The sequence below is a fragment of the Erpetoichthys calabaricus genome, chromosome 3 (genome assembly GCF_900747795.2).
Source record: "Erpetoichthys calabaricus chromosome 3, fErpCal1.3, whole genome shotgun sequence".
Lineage (NCBI taxonomy): Eukaryota > Metazoa > Chordata > Cladistia > Polypteriformes > Polypteridae > Erpetoichthys > Erpetoichthys calabaricus.
In genome coordinates this window covers 98454985-98475911 of record NC_041396.2, presented here as the reverse complement: position 1 = coordinate 98475911, position 20927 = coordinate 98454985, and the positions used below count along the sequence as shown (strand labels likewise).

General features: G+C 36.7%; 1 protein-coding gene across 1 annotated transcript in view; it reads right to left on the bottom strand.

Annotated features, from left to right (window-relative positions):
* The window catches only part of afdna (afadin, adherens junction formation factor a), a 416944-nt gene that overhangs the window by 185171 nt on the left and 210846 nt on the right, over positions 1–20927 (bottom strand). Inside the window, 2 exon segments of the mRNA XM_051924597.1 lie at positions 376–470; positions 10297–10341. Coding sequence (XP_051780557.1) covers positions 376–470; positions 10297–10341 — 140 coding nt within the window.

The window sequence follows — 20927 nt, the reverse complement described above, 5'->3', positions numbered from 1 at the left end:
ATATTTTTGTCTCATTTGTTTAACTGGTTTCTCTTTATCTACTTTTAGGACTTGAGTGAAAATCTGATTATGTTTTAGGTCATATTTATGCAGAAATATAGAAAATTCTAAAGGGTTCACAAACTTTCAAGCACAACTGTAAGTCTAACAAAGTATCAATCTGTAAACTCATTAAAATATAATTACTAAACATCATCCTTGTAAATTCTAAGTAGCTAACATACTGTAGATAATGTGCTCTTCAGTGCAAAAACCAGTAAATATAAATTTTTGTATGTGTAGCTATATGGTGCTTATTTGCCAGTGCAGAGCAATAAAACAAACAAGTGGACACTCATTCTCTTAGCCAAGGCAAACTACATCATGTTCATTCACCTGGATGGAGTTTTCATCCGTTTTCTCAGATCCAACTTCTGTGACACTTGTCTGTAACCGGTACAGCTTTGGTTTATCCCTTGAATCAGAGCCATCTGTAAGAGATGGTATTAGTTTTACAAACAAAATCATTTTTAAAGCTAAAAGAAAATTTGTAAAGCAGGATTGCAAAACCTGGCCCCATAGCATGCATAAGGACTCAGTTGTTAATTAATTAAGAAATTAGTCTTAAGGCTATGACTATATTCATTTACAATATTTATAGCATTTTTTTAAACTAAAAAACATTTACAATCAGTATGGGGAATGTGACAAAATACAGAGTATGTCATCATAATTCTAAAAATGAATTCATCTTTATAAACCACACACTCATACAGATACAGGACATCAAAATGAAATGTGATAAATCACACCCAATTAAATTACACTATGCTGGAGTCCCTACATATAGTGTTCTTTAGATGGAAAAGAATTTAGTATTGGAAATGCCATAACAAAATTAAAGACCTAATAAAAGAAATGTTGCTGGATTACAAATAATACTGGCACATCCTGTTTAAAAGATATGTTTGCACTGCAGATTTGAGTGAGCAAGAGAAAAACTGAAATCTACTACATGTTTAAGTATTTAGGCTACATACAATATATTCATAACTAGTATAGATTACAATTCTGTTATAAAAGATTCAATTCTTTTTTAAACTTGACTTGCTTTATCCATTTATTAAAAAGCATATATATATTTTGCCCATTCACATTGGTAGATTTGGTCCAGCTAATTCAAGATGCAACATATGTTTAGTACAAGGGGGCTCCACCCCCTGCTCGCTTCGCTCGCCTACCCCTGGTGTTTTGAACCCGTGCCCGCTGGTCAGCCGTAGTTTCAGACGCGCGTTGTAGGAGCTTGCGTTGTTTTGAACCCGTGCTTGCTCTGCTTCTGCGGTTTGAGACGCGCGTTGTAGGCGTATATCCATCAGTTGAGCTCGTTCGGTTTGAACCCGTGCCTGTTTTGCCTCCGCAGTTTCAGACGGTGGATAGGAAGTAAAGAACGCATTGTATGGCAAATCACAAAGATTTATTGGAATATCTTTTTATATACAATATTTGTAGTAAAGATGGTTTGTTGTCCTTGAATGATTTTTTCTTGGTATTGGAGTATTTATAAGTTAAAGTTTAATGTCAGATGAACGCCAAACTCATGAGAAGGCTACATAAAGTTATCCATGTCCAAATACGCACTTAGAGAGGTATATACCAACTTTGTCCATGGTCCGTGCTTGGGATTTGTTGATTGTTATGGCAAATGCAAGTTTACTGGGAAACTGGCGTCGCCCAAGTGTAAATGGCAATTCAAGGGCAGAACTTGTAAGGTGAATTCTAGGAATTAAAACAGTATTGTCAGTATGTGATCCTGTAAGCATTTTTGCTTCAATAACATGGTTTGACATGGTGTTGATGACTAAACGTGTACCGTTGCATAAACCCTGTTTAGTATTAACGTTTTTTAATAGCATGACAATTGTTCCAATTTTAAGGTTAAGATTGTGTTGTGGCAATCCGGCTGGGTTAATAGTGTTCAGATATTGTAAAGGGAAATTAAGATGTTCAATGTCGTCTGCAGAATCAATTTTGTCAGTACTTAGAAAGAGGCGGATTTCTCCAGGTAGTAATGCAATGACTTGGTTAATTATGTGATCCACATCAATATTCTTTGGACATAATATAGGCCGTCGCGTTAAGAGTGGTATCTGGTGTATTGTTTTGGAGGTGTGAGCGCAACTACATTAGTTATTCCTTGTTTAGCGTTAGTAACATGGATAATGGATTGCACTTATTGTTAATACGTAGCGTTTTCTGTGGTTGAATTGTTAAAAATGTATGACTGTAATGTGATGATTAAGTTAATATTGTATCACTGTAATGTGATTCAAATATGTTGTGGAGTCCGTATTTCGTTTCTTCGTATTATTACCCATCAGGTGTTGCGCCTGTGTTATCTGTGGTTGTCCTGTTAAAATTGTATCACTGCAATGTGATTCCAATATGTATTGTAGTCCGGTCTCTTGTTGTTTATGTATGACGTCGTTTGTCGGCGTGCATTTTTTTAGAGGTGCGTGGAATGTCATGTGTAGTGTGTACGTTGATTTCAGATGCACGTTGTAGGCGAATGCTTCTATCGTAGTATCTTCCGTTTTCCGAACCACAATTCGCTGTCTGTAATATGTTGGGCTTGATGTGTGACCCTTTGAGGACTCCGTAGTCTGTCCCGTTTTACTGTGGTGTGGGGGTGTGAGTCCTCTTTTTCAGTACTATCTCGGGCTTCATATGTGAACTTTTGTGGAGTCGTTAGACTGTCTCATTTCACTGTTAGGCGGGGATAATCTGATTCAAATATGTTGTGTTGTCCGTATGTGTGGGGTTTCTGTATGATCTCGAGTGTTCGCTTGCGGTTGCTCTTTCGTTTTTGAGGCTCAATCTCGGGCTCGATGGGTGACCGTGTGTGGAGTCCGTAGTCTGTCCCGTTTCACTTTGGAGCGTGTGTCTGACTCGTCTTTTTTGTGTGATATGGGCGCGTTGCCTCATTTCTTATTTCTGTTAGTGGAGGGGTGTTTTGTGTCTCATTTCTTATTTATGTTAGTGTGTGGACTCCGTAGTCTGTCCTGTTTCGTGTGCTATGGGTTTTGTGTGGGGCTTGTGTTTGACTCCTCTTTTTTTGTGTGCTAGGGGCGCGTTGCCTCATTTCTTATTTCTGTTAGTGGAGGGGTGCTTTGTGTCTCATTTCTTATTTATGTTAGTGTGTGGAGTCCGTAGTCTGTCCCGTTTCGTGTGCTATGAGCTTTGTGTGGCGCTTGCGTCTGACTCCTTTTTTTTGTGTGCTAGGGGCGTGTTGCCTCATTTTTTATTTCTGTTAGTGGAGGGGGGCTTTGTGTGTCGTGGGTCTGAATCCTCTTTTTTGTGTGTGTCCAGTTTCGTGTGCTATGTCCGTAGTCTGTCCCGTTTTGTCTGCTATGGGCTTTGTGTGGCGCTTGCGTCTGACTCCTTTCTTTTTGTGTGCTAGGGGCGCGTTACCTCATTTTTTATTTCTGTTAGTGGAGGGGGGCTTTGTGTGTCGTGGGTCTGAATCCTCTTTTTTGTGTGCGTCCCATTTCGTGTGCTATGGGCTTTGTGTGGCGCTGTGTGCCATGGGTTTGTGTGGCGCCTGCGTCTGACTCCTTTTGTTTGTGTGCTATTGTCGCGTTGCCTCATTTCTTATTTTCCGTTGGTTGGAGGGGGGCTTTGTGTGGCGCCTGCACACTACGTCTTTTGCATCCACGGGCAGGTCCCTGCGTCCATATCTGGTTTACCATTCTCGTTTAGTAATATGGATGGTGCTGCCTCTCTCACACTTTGCTGCAAGGATAATGTTTCTTAGGACATAGGCAGTTTCAAGTTACCATTACATATGAAATACTTAGATGAACTTTGTGCATTAAGTTTAATGTTTGCCACAACAGATCACAAAACTAGCTGAGTTACTAGGTTTTGCCTGGGAAATTTCATAAGACAATTGGCTTCAGTTATAGTCAGGCTTTCCAGTAGTAGTATGTAGCTAACTAAATGCTTTTCAATATACAGTATTGGATTTTTACAAAGAGCCAAAATTACTGGTAGGCTGGGCTTTGAACCTAGCACTTCAGACCCTGAGGCTGAGGGTGTGAATCCTGGTACTGACAGTGTGTGACCATGAGCAGGTCACATTACCTGCCTGTGCTCCAAATGGAAAAACACATGTAACCAACTGTATCACAAATGTTTTATACTGCTTTGAATAAAACATAACTCGAATAATAAGTAACAATAATAGCATTAGGTCCCTGGAGCTGCTAACTCTTGAACACGCTATATACAATTGCCCATGAGTAAGCATCCATGCATTAGATCAAATTCTTGTTGTGACTTGGGTTTTGTAGATGGTCCTTGCAAGACACAATTCTACAGAAAAGTATATTCTTTTGAAAAGAAATGGTTAATTATTAGATGTTTTTTTTCATTTCATTTGTTTATGTCATTTAATAAAGTATTTCTATTTGTGTTTTTTTTTCCAGTTATATGTGGTCCCACTATAAAATCTGTAGATGCAAATGTATATGTAAAGAATTTTTGAGAGAGGGAGAATGGGGATTCTTAGCTCAAAGTAAGCAGACGAGCATGTAAATGTAAACAATTTGAAGACTGGGGTGTGGGTCCCCTTTTAAAATCCTTGGATGCAGCAACAAGAACAACATTTATATATAGAGCATGTTTTCATACATACAATGTAGCTCAAAGTGCTTTACAAAATGAAATAACAGGAAGTTAATATAAAACATAAACAAGATTAGGCAATGATATAATAAGAGTATGTAACAAATAAAAAGGAAAGGTCGAATGGCCAGGAGGACAGAAAAAAAAAAAAAAAACTCCAGTTAGGCTGGAGGAAAAAAAAAATCTGTAGGGTTTCCAAGGCCAAAAGATCACCCACAGCCCCCGACTGGGCATTCTACCCAACACAGATGTTCTAAATTAGTCCTTATGGTGCAAATATATATTTCAACAGTGTAGCTTTTGAAAGATCTGTTAACTTTAAACTGAGACTGTTGTTTCAGGAGTGTTTCTAGGATTTGCAGGTATCAGATTCTAAGCCCCCTCTGCAATTGTCGCATGATGTCTCACATGTATATAAAATCTAAGAGCACCCCTTTGGGCTATCCATGTTGTTGTGATGTGAGATTTTGCATATAACTTGATAAATATTTTGTATGTCTTTATTTGTAATTTAGGCAAAGCAATGTAATTTAGTGTTACTTTGGTGAGAGGCATTCGTGATTGCCCCGCTTTTAACGACTTGAGTTTCTTTGAATTTTACGACAGAATTGGTGGTGGGGGGGTGCTTTAAACCAGTTTGGCAAGTGTTTCTCTCCTAAAGTCTTTCAACCCTCGCAAGGAAGCCAGGTTACTTTAACATATGGTCTTGGGGGGAGGCAGGTTTTAAGATGTTGTATTCCTCCATTGGTCTGAAGTATGGCTGCTTGGAATTGGCTTGGATCAGAAGCTTTTAAGTACCATGATGTCCTATTGGCTCTAGGGGTGGAACAGAGAATCTATAAATCTGCTTGCTCAACCACATTCTCTCTCTCTCTTACTAACATCTGAAAGAAGCGTCTCTTACTAACCTCTGATGATGAAGACAACATAATGGAGACCACAGTTTAGCAGCCATATTGGAACAAGCATACGGCCTGTTCTGAAGAAAGCTGAGCACCAATGATGCCTTAACTAGAGACATTTTAAATAACTAAAAGTCTGTGTGCCACCTGAAACTACACATCACCATAATACATTATTTTATGTGTAACTTAACTCCTGCTTGTTTTTTTTACTACATCTAATTGCCTGAGGTTATAGATATAGAACGGAAGGTGGGGCTAAGTTATATACTATAATACCTTATAAACAGTGGTAAGTCTGTGAGATTAGGCATTCTGACAAAGGCTACATATTAATAATACAATAGGGGAAAGTAGAGCAATATATTACTCTACCAAGACAAAACACATGTATATTCATACAGTGGTGTAACGTTGATCAGGAGCTATAATGCATATGATGGACAAAAAGATCAGAGGCCTTACTACTACAATGTTGATCAGGAGCTATAATGCATATGATGGACAAAAAGATCAGAGGCCTTACTGCTACTGATCATGTATATAATCGGGAAACAATAAGGGAATGGGCACAACAGATCAGGATCTTAAGCCTCTGAAGCCCCTACCTCCTTCCAACTCCACTGCATTGTTGCAGGCTTGTCCTGGATTCAAAGACACCATTTCCACCTCAATGTCTTTCTCCTGCCCCTTCTGTGCCTAGTAAAGCAATTCCTACATCACAGCCAAAGACCCATGCACCCTGACTGGAGCTGACTAACCATTGAAATTCGCATCTTCCTTGAGCTTCACCCAATACTTTTTCCTTCCATTTCAGATCTCACCATAAACACCAAACACAATCACATCTCTTCTTTCCTGTCCAGGACACTTTACTTTTTTCAGTCATTCATCCACCCTATTGATTAGTGCTGCTGTTGGCCTGATCTATCAATTGCTTTAATCACAGATCACGAACATATGCATAGTATTAGTATATATTCATAATATTAGTATATATTACGAAATACATTTATTGTCAAATTACAACTCTCTACACTGTTTTAGAGTTGGCTAATCATGGCAACAGTTGCACCACATTCAGTGGAAGAAGGCTCCTCCAAATATTGGGGAAAAATTCTCCTCTTTATGTGAGTATTTCACCTGAAAAACTTTTTTTCACCTGGGGGAAAAAAAAAAAAGTTTGTTTGTTCAATGCATAAAAACAAACACATGGCTGTCCCTAAACATTAATATATCAAAATGTCCTTTCTTATTGAATACCTGCTAACCTAAATGTACCATTATGCCAAATAGCTTTTTAGCTAAACGTGAAATAGGGTTTTGTGAAAGATAGCTAGACATATTAACAGACAGAAAGAGAGAGAGAGAGGGATAGATAGAGAGAGAGAGAGAGAGAGAGAGAGAGAGAGAAAGACAGAGAGAGAGGGAGAGGGAGAAGTCTATGAAAAACACCCATCTCAATTTAAGATGGATTTTTTTTTTCAGTTCAAATGTAATGAGAGTGAATCTATTGCAATACTGAGGTCTAAAAGAATCCAAAAGCCTAATTACTTGGCCTTGTTTCAAGCCAGACTGCTAAAATGAAGTTATATTGATTTAATTTTATTGGTAACAGTGTTGTCTTGTTTGTCTTCTTGTTTGAGTTATTTTAGTTGTGTTTTTCTTATATCCTGTGGTTTTTAAATTTTATATATAAAAGTATTCAAAATATATTTAAATACAGGACACATTCATAGCTACTGGATTTATTTGGACAACTTTGGTCATTAGATTAAATGATTAAGTAATAACACAGCTGATAGATTGTTTACAAAATAATTGTTTGTGGTAACCCTAGTTTAAATGCATATGAATCAACATATTTCAGTTTTTAACCTTGGTTAAGCAACCTGCTGACAAATAACATCCTATTTGATTAATTTTCCTGAGAAATACTAATTTGAACAATATATATTACCACTACGTGAAGTACTACTGATTCTAGCTTAACTTAGGCCTGAACTGTCTTGAGTGTGATTATATATATTGAAAGTTAAAAATAAAAGACTAAAATTCGATAGTCTTATTGGACAATGACATGTATATCCACACATAAGTGAAAGCAAAGACTACAAAGGTTTTTGCTAGAGTGTGCAAAGACTACAAATCAATATGAAATTAATCCAACACAGAGTAATAGTTCTGCAAATCACAAATTTGAAGAGATCTGCAGCAACTAAAGAGACAACACCAGTACATTTAACTTAAACATGTTAATTCTATACTGCTCAGATGGCAGAAGATGCCAGCTTTTTCCTGCCTTATTCAAGGCGTCACACATTATTAGTCTTGTTGCTAGCAAAGGTAAGGCAGTAGAACCAGTTGTTTAAATAAACTCCTCTGAAACACCTCAAGTTAAATTTTAAGCCATTATAGATCTAGTGAGAAGGCAAGCATCTTGCCTGAAGGGGCCTGAGTTGCCTCAGAAGCTTGCATATTGTAATCTTTTTAGTTAGCCAATAAAATGTGTCATTTTGCTTGACTTCTCACTACATTAATAATGGCTAACATGGTATAACACCCTAGTACTAAAGCCATAAATGCAATTTGTTCTGAATCAAGAGCACTTAAACACAGCTGAAAATTCTTTTTTGTTAATAAATTTTAAAATGAAGAAAAAACAATGACAAAACAATGTCTCCATTTTTGGAGGGTAAAGCTTTCAAAAAAATCTAATGATCAGTTTATCCATGAATACCAAGCACTGGACCTTAAGTTATCTCTATATATATACAGTGGAACCTCGAGATACGATCACCTCTGTATACGAGAAATTCAAAATACGAGGAAAGTATGAGCGAAAAATTCAGATCTAAATACGAGCATTGGCTCGCGTAACGAGCCACGAGCCAGGCTGTGGGTATAGCTCGCGGCTTAGCGAGGGGGCGTGGTAGCAGTTGCGAGCCGCAGGGCGATCTGCGGTGTCTGCGTTTCTCACCTAAGTGCACAGGTGGGAAACTGCCCACATCCATGATTGTTCCTGTGGCTGATGGGCTGCAGCTGCCATGTCCTCCCCGCATATATAGAAAAGCGCGAGCCGGTTAAGAGGGAGAAGAAGTAAAAGAAAAGAGAGGAGAGAGAACGGAGGTTGCAGGAATTGGCAGGAATCGGCAGCAGTAGGAAGTCGGTGCGGGAGAGCGAGCAAGTGCAGGCTCGCGTGTAGCTGAACAGTGAGCTGAACAGGCGAGCCAAACAGCTGAAGCAGGACGGTGTAGAGAAGGTCAGCTGCATTAAGAGTGTCTCGCCTGTTGCAGAGCCCGCATGGGAGAAGCAGGTGAGACGCTAACAGAGAAGAAGCACCGGGGATTGTCATCTATTTTTTAAAGACTGCTTCCTGTTGACGTTTTAACCTCGTGTTAAAGGATTGTTATTCTTGTGTATTTTAAACCTCCACTTCACAACTGTTTTAAGGATTATTTATTTAAAGATTTATTGAATGCTCTACTGCACTTTGGACACCTGTTTTGATTCTTTTAATAATCAGTTATATTATTTACCAGTGTTATTTATTAAAGGTAGACTACAGTATACAGTATATAATTTATCAGTGTTATTTGTTAGGAAAATTGATTTTTATGTTAATATATTTGGGGTGCGGAACGGATTAACTGGATTTCCATTATTTTCAATGAGGAAGTTTGTTCTAGATACAAGAAATTCGCTATACAAGCTCCGTGCTGGAACGAATTAAACTCGTATCTAGAGGTTCCACTGTGTGTATATATATATATATATATATATATATATATATATATATATATATATATATATATATATATATATATATATATATAATATCCAATCCGAAGTCTGTCTGTCTGTGCATCTGTCCGCTTTTGGCAAGAGAACTACTTAACAGATTTAGATCGGGTTTTTTTCTATAATTTGCTTAAACATTCTGGTTGGTTTTCTCATCATCACGCAAAGTATCATAGGTTGCTTGTGGTACTGATTTATTTGCCAGCCACGTAGCATATCTTACAACCGCTTAGCTAGCCTATGTCTGCATTATTTGCCTTGAGAGTAATATGATCATGCAGATGGTATGGGGACTCTGCAAACTGGTTCATACCTCCATACCTGCAGCAGAGCAAAAACTTAGGTTAATGGGGTTAAGTAGTCACCATGACTTAGAGAAGACTAGCAAAGACAGTTAAGCATAAGCTGGATTTTTAGTATCCAAATCAGGAGCTTCAGTGGCTTCTTGGGTACCACTGGGAAGTAAGGAGACTAAGGAACCTTGGCTTAAGGTGCTGCATTATCAGTCCAAGTGATTAAACCTTTTTCAAAAGTATTACAATGATCCTAGAAAAAGGTGTTAAATCATTCATCCATTTCAACAAGGATGAACTGTATGAGGCTGACATGTGATGGGTCAGGCGTAATCTTGGAATTCTGATGTCTCTTCATAGTTTAGGTATTGTGTTGGCAGTCCATAAGAATTGTTCTTAAATTCAATTTTACAATAATTTAACATAAAACATTTTTCATGCTTCATAAATCTGAACCCGAAACTATCCAATATTATTATTAATAATAAGACCATAATAATAAGACCAAAACCAATAATAATGAGGCCATAGTTCAATCTATTTTGAGTAAACAGATCAACTTTAACACTACTCAAGATCTTCCACAATAGTCACACGTGCGAGAACATACACACACACTGACCACAAAATCTGTTTACCTTCTTGGTGGCGATAGTTGTAGTAGGCATAGTGATTCCCTCTCCCTAGGGTTAGCAGACATGCACAGGAGCCAGGAATAGACAGATCAGCAGAACAGACATCGGACAGAACATGCCAAGGAGAGCAGGAGAGAGAAGACAGTAAAGGATGAAACTGCAGCAGGACAATAGAACATGCGCAGCAAAACAAGTCCATTGTTCTACCTAATAAAGCAACAAGCTGTGCATATTATGTATCACACACTTTACGTGAAATCAATACCATGTTAGTAAATTAGTTATACTTGTGCAAAAGCATTTGAACAATAAAAAAAGCGCACCTCTCAATGTGGCCCTTGTAACAAAAATAGTTTTGTGTGTCTGCATTATTAAAAAGCCTTAGTCTCTAGATAAACCTATATTTTCTGAAATATGTATTTTTGTCCTTAGAAAACACTAGCAACACCTACACTAGTGGTCCTCCTAAGATGCCAGTGAATATAGAAAACTATAATACCTTGAATCAAACATGAAATTAGCTCCATGATTCTGATGAAGGTGAGGATATGGCGCACTGGTGCTGGTGGGGTACAACTACTGCTAGTTTTTATTTATTTGTCAATATAACTTGTTACTTTGGATTCCTATTACATTGTTTCTTAGAAATGCACTTAAAAATACCTGAAAGTGGCTTGGTTATATGAGATTTGTAAATTCATCAACTTCACCATACAGGGAATTGTAAACATGGTGTAATAATTTTACTAACATATTGAATATCATGTTACAGTGTTCAAGGTGTTATCCAGGAACTTCCATCCATCCATGTACTGACCCCCAGTGAAGGAGGTTGGATGGAGAGGTGGGTTAATAGTGGGGGTATACTAGAATGAACAGACAAAACCCATGTAGAGAAGGCAGTGTGTGTAAACTTGATACAGACAGTGACCCAGCCAGGTTTCAAACTCAGTCTCTTTCAGATGTGATGTAGCAACACTAAACAAAGAGCTATTGCTAATTGAACAGTTTTATATGACTAAACTTTTGTGCAAGAATAGATTACAACAATCTATTTTTTTAAATTAATTTACTATTAAACAAAAGATTGTTTACTTCCTCAAAAAAGTTGAAATATCAACAAAATATTCATAAATTACCTTAAGAACTACATTACATTTTATTTTAATAATTCATGTAGCTCACAAGACGGTAAGAAACCTATATTTTGCTTGGTGGTGGATAATACCCTGACTTTCTTTTTTTTATCCCTTTTAAATTATGTGATTGATCTTTATTTTACTTTGACATTCTCTGGTTGAACAATAGTAATTGTAACTTTTTGATCTTACTACTCGCAAAGGGAATCTCAAAAAAAAAAACAACAAACAATGCATTTCTGAAATTAAATAACAATTTGCTTAAACTTGTTGCAAGTTAAAGTAACAAACAACATCAGAGCACACTTATTTGATTTTTAATTTTTTGATTACTAGGGGGCTCTGCCCCCTGCTCACTTCGCTCGCCAACCCCCGGGTGTTTTTTTTCCAGAAATACAATTTAAAGAGATTGTTTTTTTCATGGGAATTATTACATATGCATTATGTTCACTTTTACTTTAAAACTTCAGTAAAAACAATATTTGGAATTAACTTTTCTGATATAATTTTTTATGGTCTTCCATTGTTAAATTTTTGTCTGCTGTTATCTCTTTCTTTACCTCCAATTCATTCATTTCTTGTGGGTCCAAATTGCTGCATTGTTAAATCTTCTGCTTCTAACATTTCTTTGATGATCAAAAGAGTCCTTTGTTCATTCGACTTTTCAGATAATGGTCCTTTGAACGCTTCCCATAATTGTAAAGCATCAACTCACCTGTCATAATTAAGTACACGAAAAAGTGTCTTAATTTGTCAGGCATCACTACAGAAGTGGCATTAGACATCATTTCAAACATATAGTCGTCTGATTTACATAACCCAGCTGCTCATGCCGCTTCTGTGAAAGGTACCATCCATAGTTCCATCTATAGTTGGAACATCTTTATACGACGTTGCTTCTTTCGATTCACATAACAATTTTAAATGAAACCATTCAATATCTTTTGGTGATACAATATTTAATCAAGCAACACTTTTGCAAATAATTTTTTCTTGAATGCCACACTCTCTGCCATGTGTAATGTTGAGGAATTTGTGCATACATATATGCTTTTGTATTTACGTCTGTGTTATTAAGATCAAAAAAAGCCAATTATATTTTATTTCTATTTCTCGCTACCTCTAAAGCTTCTGCTTCTTCACCCTCTTTAAATTGAATCATATTCTGACCTGGTAAATTAATCGGTAACAATTTAACAGAATGACTTTGACCGTGTATTGGCAATTCCATTAAATGCCACCCGCTTTCCGCGGCACTGACATATCGAGTATCTAAATATGCTTGAACTTCAGACTGTTCTTTCGATAAGGTTACGCATACTCTATCATGCCCTTTATGAATGTACTTGTAGATGTACTTAATACTCATAACTGATGCACAATATTCGACATTAATATGACAATCGAATCGTTTGAGCAAATACAGTGTCACACACATGTGAGTAGGGGGACATTGTATGGATAAAGCAAAAGTAATTCCACACCACGCCAGGGGGTGGCAGAGTGCACTAAACATTCTCCTGTTATCTCTACAGACCAGCCGCAGGTAAACCTATCTGATTCAGTGCTGATGATGCCAGTTCCAGCACCCAGAAGAATGTCACTTCCGGTTCCAGCACCCAGAAGAATGTCACTTCCGGCGCACAGGCTAACGTCAGAAGGACATCACTTCCAGTTCCCCAACATTACTTCTGGTCTGATCCCTTAAAGCCGCCATCTTTTCCAACCCTCGTCAGTTCTGTTTTGAACTCAGTATTGTGAACAGTTCTGTGCTATTTAAAAAACTATTTGTAGCCAGGAATATTATACGAGTGGCTGCCCCAAATCTTTTTACATGTGTCGAGTCTGTTCCTTTTTTTTTACAGTGGTGTAGTCGGCAGGATGATGACCTCCTGGAGAGATCAGAAGTCAAACCTAAACCTAGGCATCTGATTTAGTGCTGATGATGCCGGTTCCAGCACCCAGAAGAATGTCACTTCCGGTTCCGGCGCCCAGAAGAATGTCACTTTCGGTACACAGGCTGACGTCAGAAGTACATCACTTCAAGTCTAATCCCTTAAAGCCGCCATGTTTTCCAACCCTCATCAGTTCTGTTTTGGACTCCATATTGTGAACAGCTCTGTGCTATTTAAAAAATAATTTGCAGCCAGGAATATTATACGGGTGGCTGCCCCAAACCTTTAAATGGGTGTCGAGTCTGTTCCTTTTTTACAACGGGTTATATGGTACAATCATTGAATTGTGCTATTTAAAAAATAATTTGCAGCCAGGAATATTATACGGGTGGCTGCCCCGAACCCTTTAATGTGTGTCGAGTCTGATCCTTTTTTATAACGGGTTATATGGTACAATCATTGAATTATCAAGCATCACAACTTTACCATCTTTCTTTCCATGATAAGTGTGTTGTTCGTGACGATTATCTCTTCGACGATAATCAGGTAAGCCAACCTTAGTCATATCTGTTTTTTGAATGAACACTTTTTGAAATGTCTTTAAACACTTTTTTCTTTTGAGTCCCAACATACTGAATCTTTTAAATGTGGTCCATGAGACATGTGTTTGATGACTTTGTACCATAATTCAGGATAGGTTTCTCTGTTTATAATTTATTAATAATTTATTTTTCAAAGTAACCAATAAATGCATGTGAGGCAAACCCCATTTTGAAAGTCGATCGTGTAAATGTATGCTCTGATTTGACCGAACACCGTTTCGAGTTCATTCAATAAAAGTAAGACTTTATGATAAAACAATCTACTTATGAAAGTCAGAATATCCAGGGCCTATGTAGTCGGTGGCATTGTTCTCTAGAATCTGCACATTTCTGGCCATTGTGGATTGCACATCATTGTAATAAATAAAACTGGCCAACCAATAGTTCGGGATGTTGCTATTGCATCATCATATAAGTGTTGCAGTGCTCTTGGACTACCTTGATATGATGATGATAATATTACTGCTTTACCTATTTTGAGTTTGTCTGAACTATTGATATTTCAATTTTGAACATGATCAATGAGACCTCGCATGTGTTCCGTTCTAAGTTTTGCTTGATTCGATTTAATAAAGAAGAGACGATTAGTTTTGTCTTTTATATACAGATGTAATGTTGCGATAGACGTTGCAGTTCTTTCTTGTTCACGTAGTCGTTACTTTCCTTATTATCAGAATTTGCACATAGATTATTATTGTTCTTTTTTGCATTTTTTTGTGCATTCTTTTCTTTCCAATGCTTTTGGGTCTCTTTTCAATGCGCTGCTCTTTCTTCTTCGTTTAGTCGTTTTTAAACAACTGAGAGGTTAGATGACCGTGACCTTGTTTGAAAATGGCTGTAAGTAGGGCGTGACTTGCCAAGGTCACTGTCTCACGGGACTTGCTTCCAAAGGATGTCAGTATGACGTGACTTGACGTGTCGCGGGACGTGAAAGTGTCTCTCTTCAAAAGATCACATCTCTTCCCAAGTTTTTTTTTTTTTTTTTACACATAATAGAGAGATACTGCAAGCCTTGTACTGTCACATTGTCAGGAGAAAATTCAGCTCTGTCACAGGCAGTAAAATTGTATGGAGTAAGTCGACAGGTACAACATGAATAATATACAGTTTGACAACTATAAAGAACACTGTGTTTAAGACATGAAAAACTGTGATTGTGTGGACAGTCCATTGCTGAAAAACTACAGCTAAAAAAAAAAATTAAATCAGAAAATGTCAAAGAAACTAAAATTAAATAAAAATAAAAATATTTTAAAACCAGAAACACACTATCAAATGTAGAATTATTTTTAATAAACTTGCTGCCTAATGCATACATACACCCAAGCACAGCCACATGCACAAAAAATGAGCAATTACTTCCTTAATAAAGGAAAGAACTGCCTTCCCAACTTGACATCTGATGCTGCCAGGAAAGGTTCTATCTCATTATGAGCTATTAATGAAAAAAACTAGATCAGAATATTAGAAAATCAAGGAGAAGCTAATTATTTATTTACTGTGAAAAAGTACAAATATGTGACTGATTAAACACAACACAAAACAGAACAATAAATGAAATATTAACACACCTTTTAACACCCTTTTTGAAACTAAAACCTACAGAGATTAAATTTAACAAATATTATTTATTACAGATGTCACAATACCAGAGTTTTTGTATTTGATACCATTATCAGTAAAAATTTCATAATACTCGATACCTATTCGATACAACTGCAAAAAAGAGAAATTCCTTTAACCATAGTTTTAATTAAAAGCAACTAAATAATTCAAGTGGACAATATTGTGCTATTTTCTGTAAATAAATATAAAATAAATAAATAATATTATCAGATAATTTAAAATAGTGGTATATCATTCAAGTAGTTGCTCAGCTATAACAATACAGGTAGTCCCCAGGTTACGGACATCCGACCTACGACTTACAAACGAGGACGCAACTGCGACGCATGCATCTCAGAAACTGCCGCTCAGTCATCTTCGGCCTGGGAATGCTGCAAGCGGTGGCTGGAGGGGGTTGATTTCGCTGCTCACGCAGTGTAGTGTCCATCGGGCGGCTTCCAGCGGCAAGCAGTGACCCGTGGTCCATAGTCACCAGGGCCACAGCTATCGCTCATGTGCAGGATGATGGTTCGCTGCCCACTCAGTACGCCGCCGCAGCTACTGCTCCTGACTGGACGCAGGCTGGATGGAGCAGAGAGGGGCGTTTCACTGCCCACCCAGCACACACGGCTGGCAATGTTGCAAGCAGTGAAGCGGTTGTGGATCAACGGGGTGGCAGGGGTAGCACTGAAGTGTGCCTCGGATGGCTGCCTGTTGAATTGGGGTTGGGTGATTCACTACTCGCCTTTGGCCGCACCATGTTCGTTCTACAGCATACTGTAGTGGAGGTGACTGTGAGATGGGCTGGTGATGAACTGCCCCTCACAGCCCCCATTCATTCTCAATAGCAAGCATGCTTGTACTGTTACGCACATAGCAGGAAGTTGTCTCTTGTCAGTACATCAGACGTGTTGATGACTGGTGCCTTCCTGCTGTGATAACGTATACAGTGGTGTGCAGAAGAGCTCATCTTAACCTTTGTCTTCACCCTTCAAGAATGTCTCTGAAACACAAATCTGATGCAAGTGCTGGTGATATAGTAAAGAAGAGAAAAACCATCACCATTGAAAATAAAGCAAAAATTAATAAAAAAGGTCAGAGAGAGGTGAAACTCCATCATTCATTGGCAGAGCACTTGGTTACAGTCGGTCAAAAATAGCATTTATTAAAATAATGTACCTGTTCTGACTTACATACAAATTCAACTTAAGTACAAACCTACAGTCCTTATCTTGTATGTAACCCAGGGACTGCCTGTAATAATGTTTTATTTATATAAGCGCATTTCCCATGCTCAAGCTATCAGTTAAGTAAACTAGAATTGGTATTCATAAATAGAAAATTGCAATGAAAGACTTGGAATTTAATGTGTTATAGACATAAGGGTTCTCTTAGTTTAACAACAAATTGGGTGGCTAGAGGGTGTTTGTTATTATCGTAAGGGAATTTCAACATAGGGTTTATAAAAGACATTGTGGACAACCTGACTTATTTTATGATGTACACATTCTAATTTAATTCTCTGACATTTTCTCACTTGTAACTGACAAATAAAACAAAAATAAAACATTAATTTAATAAAACATTATATCTGTACTGTTAAATTTGTAAATTCCCAAGTAATTCCGGATATTTTAATAAATATATTTCTTAAAGCCGCTTTTTTTTAAACAACATGCTTTGAGAAACTGGTTTGTAGGAGAATCCCTCTGTTAGGTTCCTGACATTTGCTATTACAAGATTTATGTTTATATCATTAGCTTGTTAAAAAAAAAAAAAAAAAAAACTTAACAAAGAGTAATATTTAACCTCCTTAACATTTTTTATCCAAGGAAAAAACAAGACAAAAACTTTTTTGTCCAACAAGAAAAAAAGTTATTACATGTCACAGAAACATGTAAATACCACAATGTCAAGGTAAATACAGCAGAAAAGGTATGCCTAGTGTCTACCACTGTACTGATTAAGATTTAGTACACTTACTTTGTGTGATATGTTTTGAGACCATCACTAACATACAGCTGATGTAGAAATTGGGACAGTAGTAGTGTGTTTTTTTGATGCACTTTCTTATATATTTCTGTTGCTTGCACATGAGAGTTGAATGTCAGCGCCTTACCTGTACAATCAGCATGCCCATCATGTTATTGTTGGCTACCACTGTGCATGGCTTAACGACTTACACATTTCCCCTGACGCGAACATTGACAGTTTCCACATAGTGAACAGTGCTTACGGGGCCAACGTCTTGGTTCTCCTAGCAATCGTCCGCAATTATTTTGCCTTTTTGTCATACAGCTACTATCACACCACACTGAAGATTCATGCAAATAAATTCACTGGGTAGATCACTGCGGTTTGGTCATGCAGTGTTGTTATCTAATGAGTTTCACTTTCCATGTAAACATCTCATGACCAATTCCCATCATCATCACTTTCACTCGATTCAAGGAATGTTTCAGTTTTTCCTAAAACTGCCTTTACAGCTTTTCACTTCACATTGTTTTTACTTGGAGGCCCAGCCCTACTCATGAATAATGATACGTTACTTTAAGAGTGGTAAAACACAGAAATATTCATGATTTTTTGCAGCACAATATAGTTTCATCCACTAGATGGTAGCAGAATACTATCCTGAGAGTTGTTGGGTCTTAAAAGCTGATCATTACATGTCATCCCACATGCAAGGCCAAGGAATTAACAGATGAGTCAAAACTATTCAGATTTCAAATGCTATAAACTCATGCTGATTTAAGTGCCCCAATATCAAGTCTGTGTGAAATTATACTAGTCAGTTTTCGATTAATTCATTATTCAAAAACTCTTGAAAAAACCACCTTTGTTTTTCTATTTTCAAAACGTCTTATATGAATGATCAGACTTTGTAATCGCTTACCCTGTGTACAAATACAGAACTGGAACATCTACTGGACTGGTGTTACTTTTATCAAATTAATTATAATCAAGAGACTGAACTATATTTGCCAACATACCAATCAAATATGTGAAGGACTGGACGTGCTTTCAACTATGTTCATTATATACTGTATTAGGAGTTATGCAAATGAACATTAGTTTGCCTTTCAAAAACAAACTGACTGATAAAAACAGAGTGTCTTTAGATTTGTAGACAGAATTTTGTTTTGCATGTATTGTTTCAACTACATGTCTCTGTCTTTCTGTTAACATAGTACATGTCATATTCATTTGAGACATTGTGCTTCAAAGTGGAGAAACATTAAAAAAAAAAAAAAAAAACCTTAGTATTAACAAATAGACCATTTCATATCATTGCTGGTGCAGACAAGCCGAACAACCTCTTCGTTCGTAACTTGTCCCCAGTTTTACTTGATACAACTGTAGTGAGCACTGCTGCTATGCTGTTTCCTCCCACATCCCAAAGCCCTATATATGTGACCTTGATTCCACTTAGCAAAATGGATGGATGCTCAGACAGATATCTGTAAAAGAGCAATCAAGGAACAAATGCAAAGCCTCCATTCCTTTATCAGATAGTGCAGGATATGGTATTAAAAATAAATTAAACTTGCCATCTACAAGTTAAACATTAAATAGATAGATAGATAGATAGATAGATAGATAGATAGATAGATAGATAGATAGATAGATAGATAGATAGATAGATAGATAGATAGATAGATAGATAGATAGATAGATAGATAGATAGATAGATAGATAGATAGATAGATAGATAGATAGATAGATAGATAGATAGATAGATAGATAGATAGAGTGATGCTATGTGCTCTCAAAGCACATATAAATCTATTTCTAACTACATAATGGTTGTTTACCATTTCCAGACATGACTTCTGTTGTTTTGCTTTACGAGTTGTGTTAAATGTGGTGCTGTACCACTATGAGCCATTTCATAAGTAGTTTTGACTCATGCTTTTATCAAGTATTATTTTGCCTTACAAAGTAATATATCTACTTACAGTCTTTACCAGATGGTGTTAGGAGATGAGGCACATGTGCCTTTCTAAAAAGAGTGAATTTAATACTTTGTGGTAAGAAATGCAGCATTAAAGCAACAATGTTTCGCGTGATTTGCTATTTCAAGTTGGAATCAGACAATAAAAATATAGATATTTTGTGTTTTGCGACAGATTTTCACTTCAGTGTTGGCATGTGATTCTTAAGCCGGATGTTGATCATTAGTACATATTTAACCAAAGAAAGAATATTTGCAGTTGCAGATTTTTTAAATAGTTTGCTACTTAAACTCTTCTTCAACTTGGTTTGGATTTCATTGTTCCAAGAATCACTCTATCAATTCAGTTAAAAGGCCCAAGATTCTATTAGTCAGCCACTAACAGAAAAAAAAAATAAAATTAACAAAAGAAGTGCTTATAAAATGAAGCAACATGAAACCTCATTGTGCTCTTACACTTTACTGACAAGGAGCATAAGAGGATATCCACAGAATATGACCTGCAAATTATATGAATTAAAGATATAATTCATGTTCTCAGAGGAGATAATGAGATAATACTATTCTCAATCGCTCCAATTTGAAGCTTAGACAACATGGAAGAAAACAGCTTAGAATAAGGACTGTCTGATAAACTAATCAGATTCAAACCATTACATGTTAGTTGGTAATATTCACCAAAATGGAATTTCAGCCAAAACATGTGATTACTCTGCAATTACTCTGTAATTTTCAGGATGTTTAAATGAAGACGTTTTATTCAAAATGCATACAATATTTATACAATGCTTCATGAAAACAGTTTAGCATAGCACAATCTAAAATAAGCTTGCATATGTCAATCAGTACACAAACAACTTGTAAGTACCATGAACATGTAAAAAAAAATGTCGCTTTTAAGACTCTTAACCAGTAGTTCCTAAGCTTTGACGGCACTTGTCATGCCTGCTACAATGCCTGAAGACTCGGTTTATGATTTTTGTTCAACGAGCTCAGTTTACATACACCAAAAATAATTAGTTGACAATTAACTGTTGAAAAATACAAGCCGTTTACTGCACAGACTGATTAGCTGAGTACCTATGCGATATAATATGCAAAAGGCTATACAATACCTTATAGTAGAAAAAAACATGGGTGAAACAAGCTTTCCCAATCATTTTCCATAATTTCAAATTATAATGATTTAAAAATAAACATTGCTTTTGCTAAAATAATAAAATTAGCAACATACATTTACTAGTATTTCTCTTTCTTTTTTGAGGCAGTTAATGACAAGACGCTATATAGCAATAAAAATTTATAATACATTAATTTATGCTAAAGATCTGTGCAGGTGGCCACATAATGCAATGAAAGGAACTCTTGTTTCTCTTAAATGTGTACATATGAACTAAAACCACTTGAAAGACTGAAAAACTGATTAAGCTAAACTAAT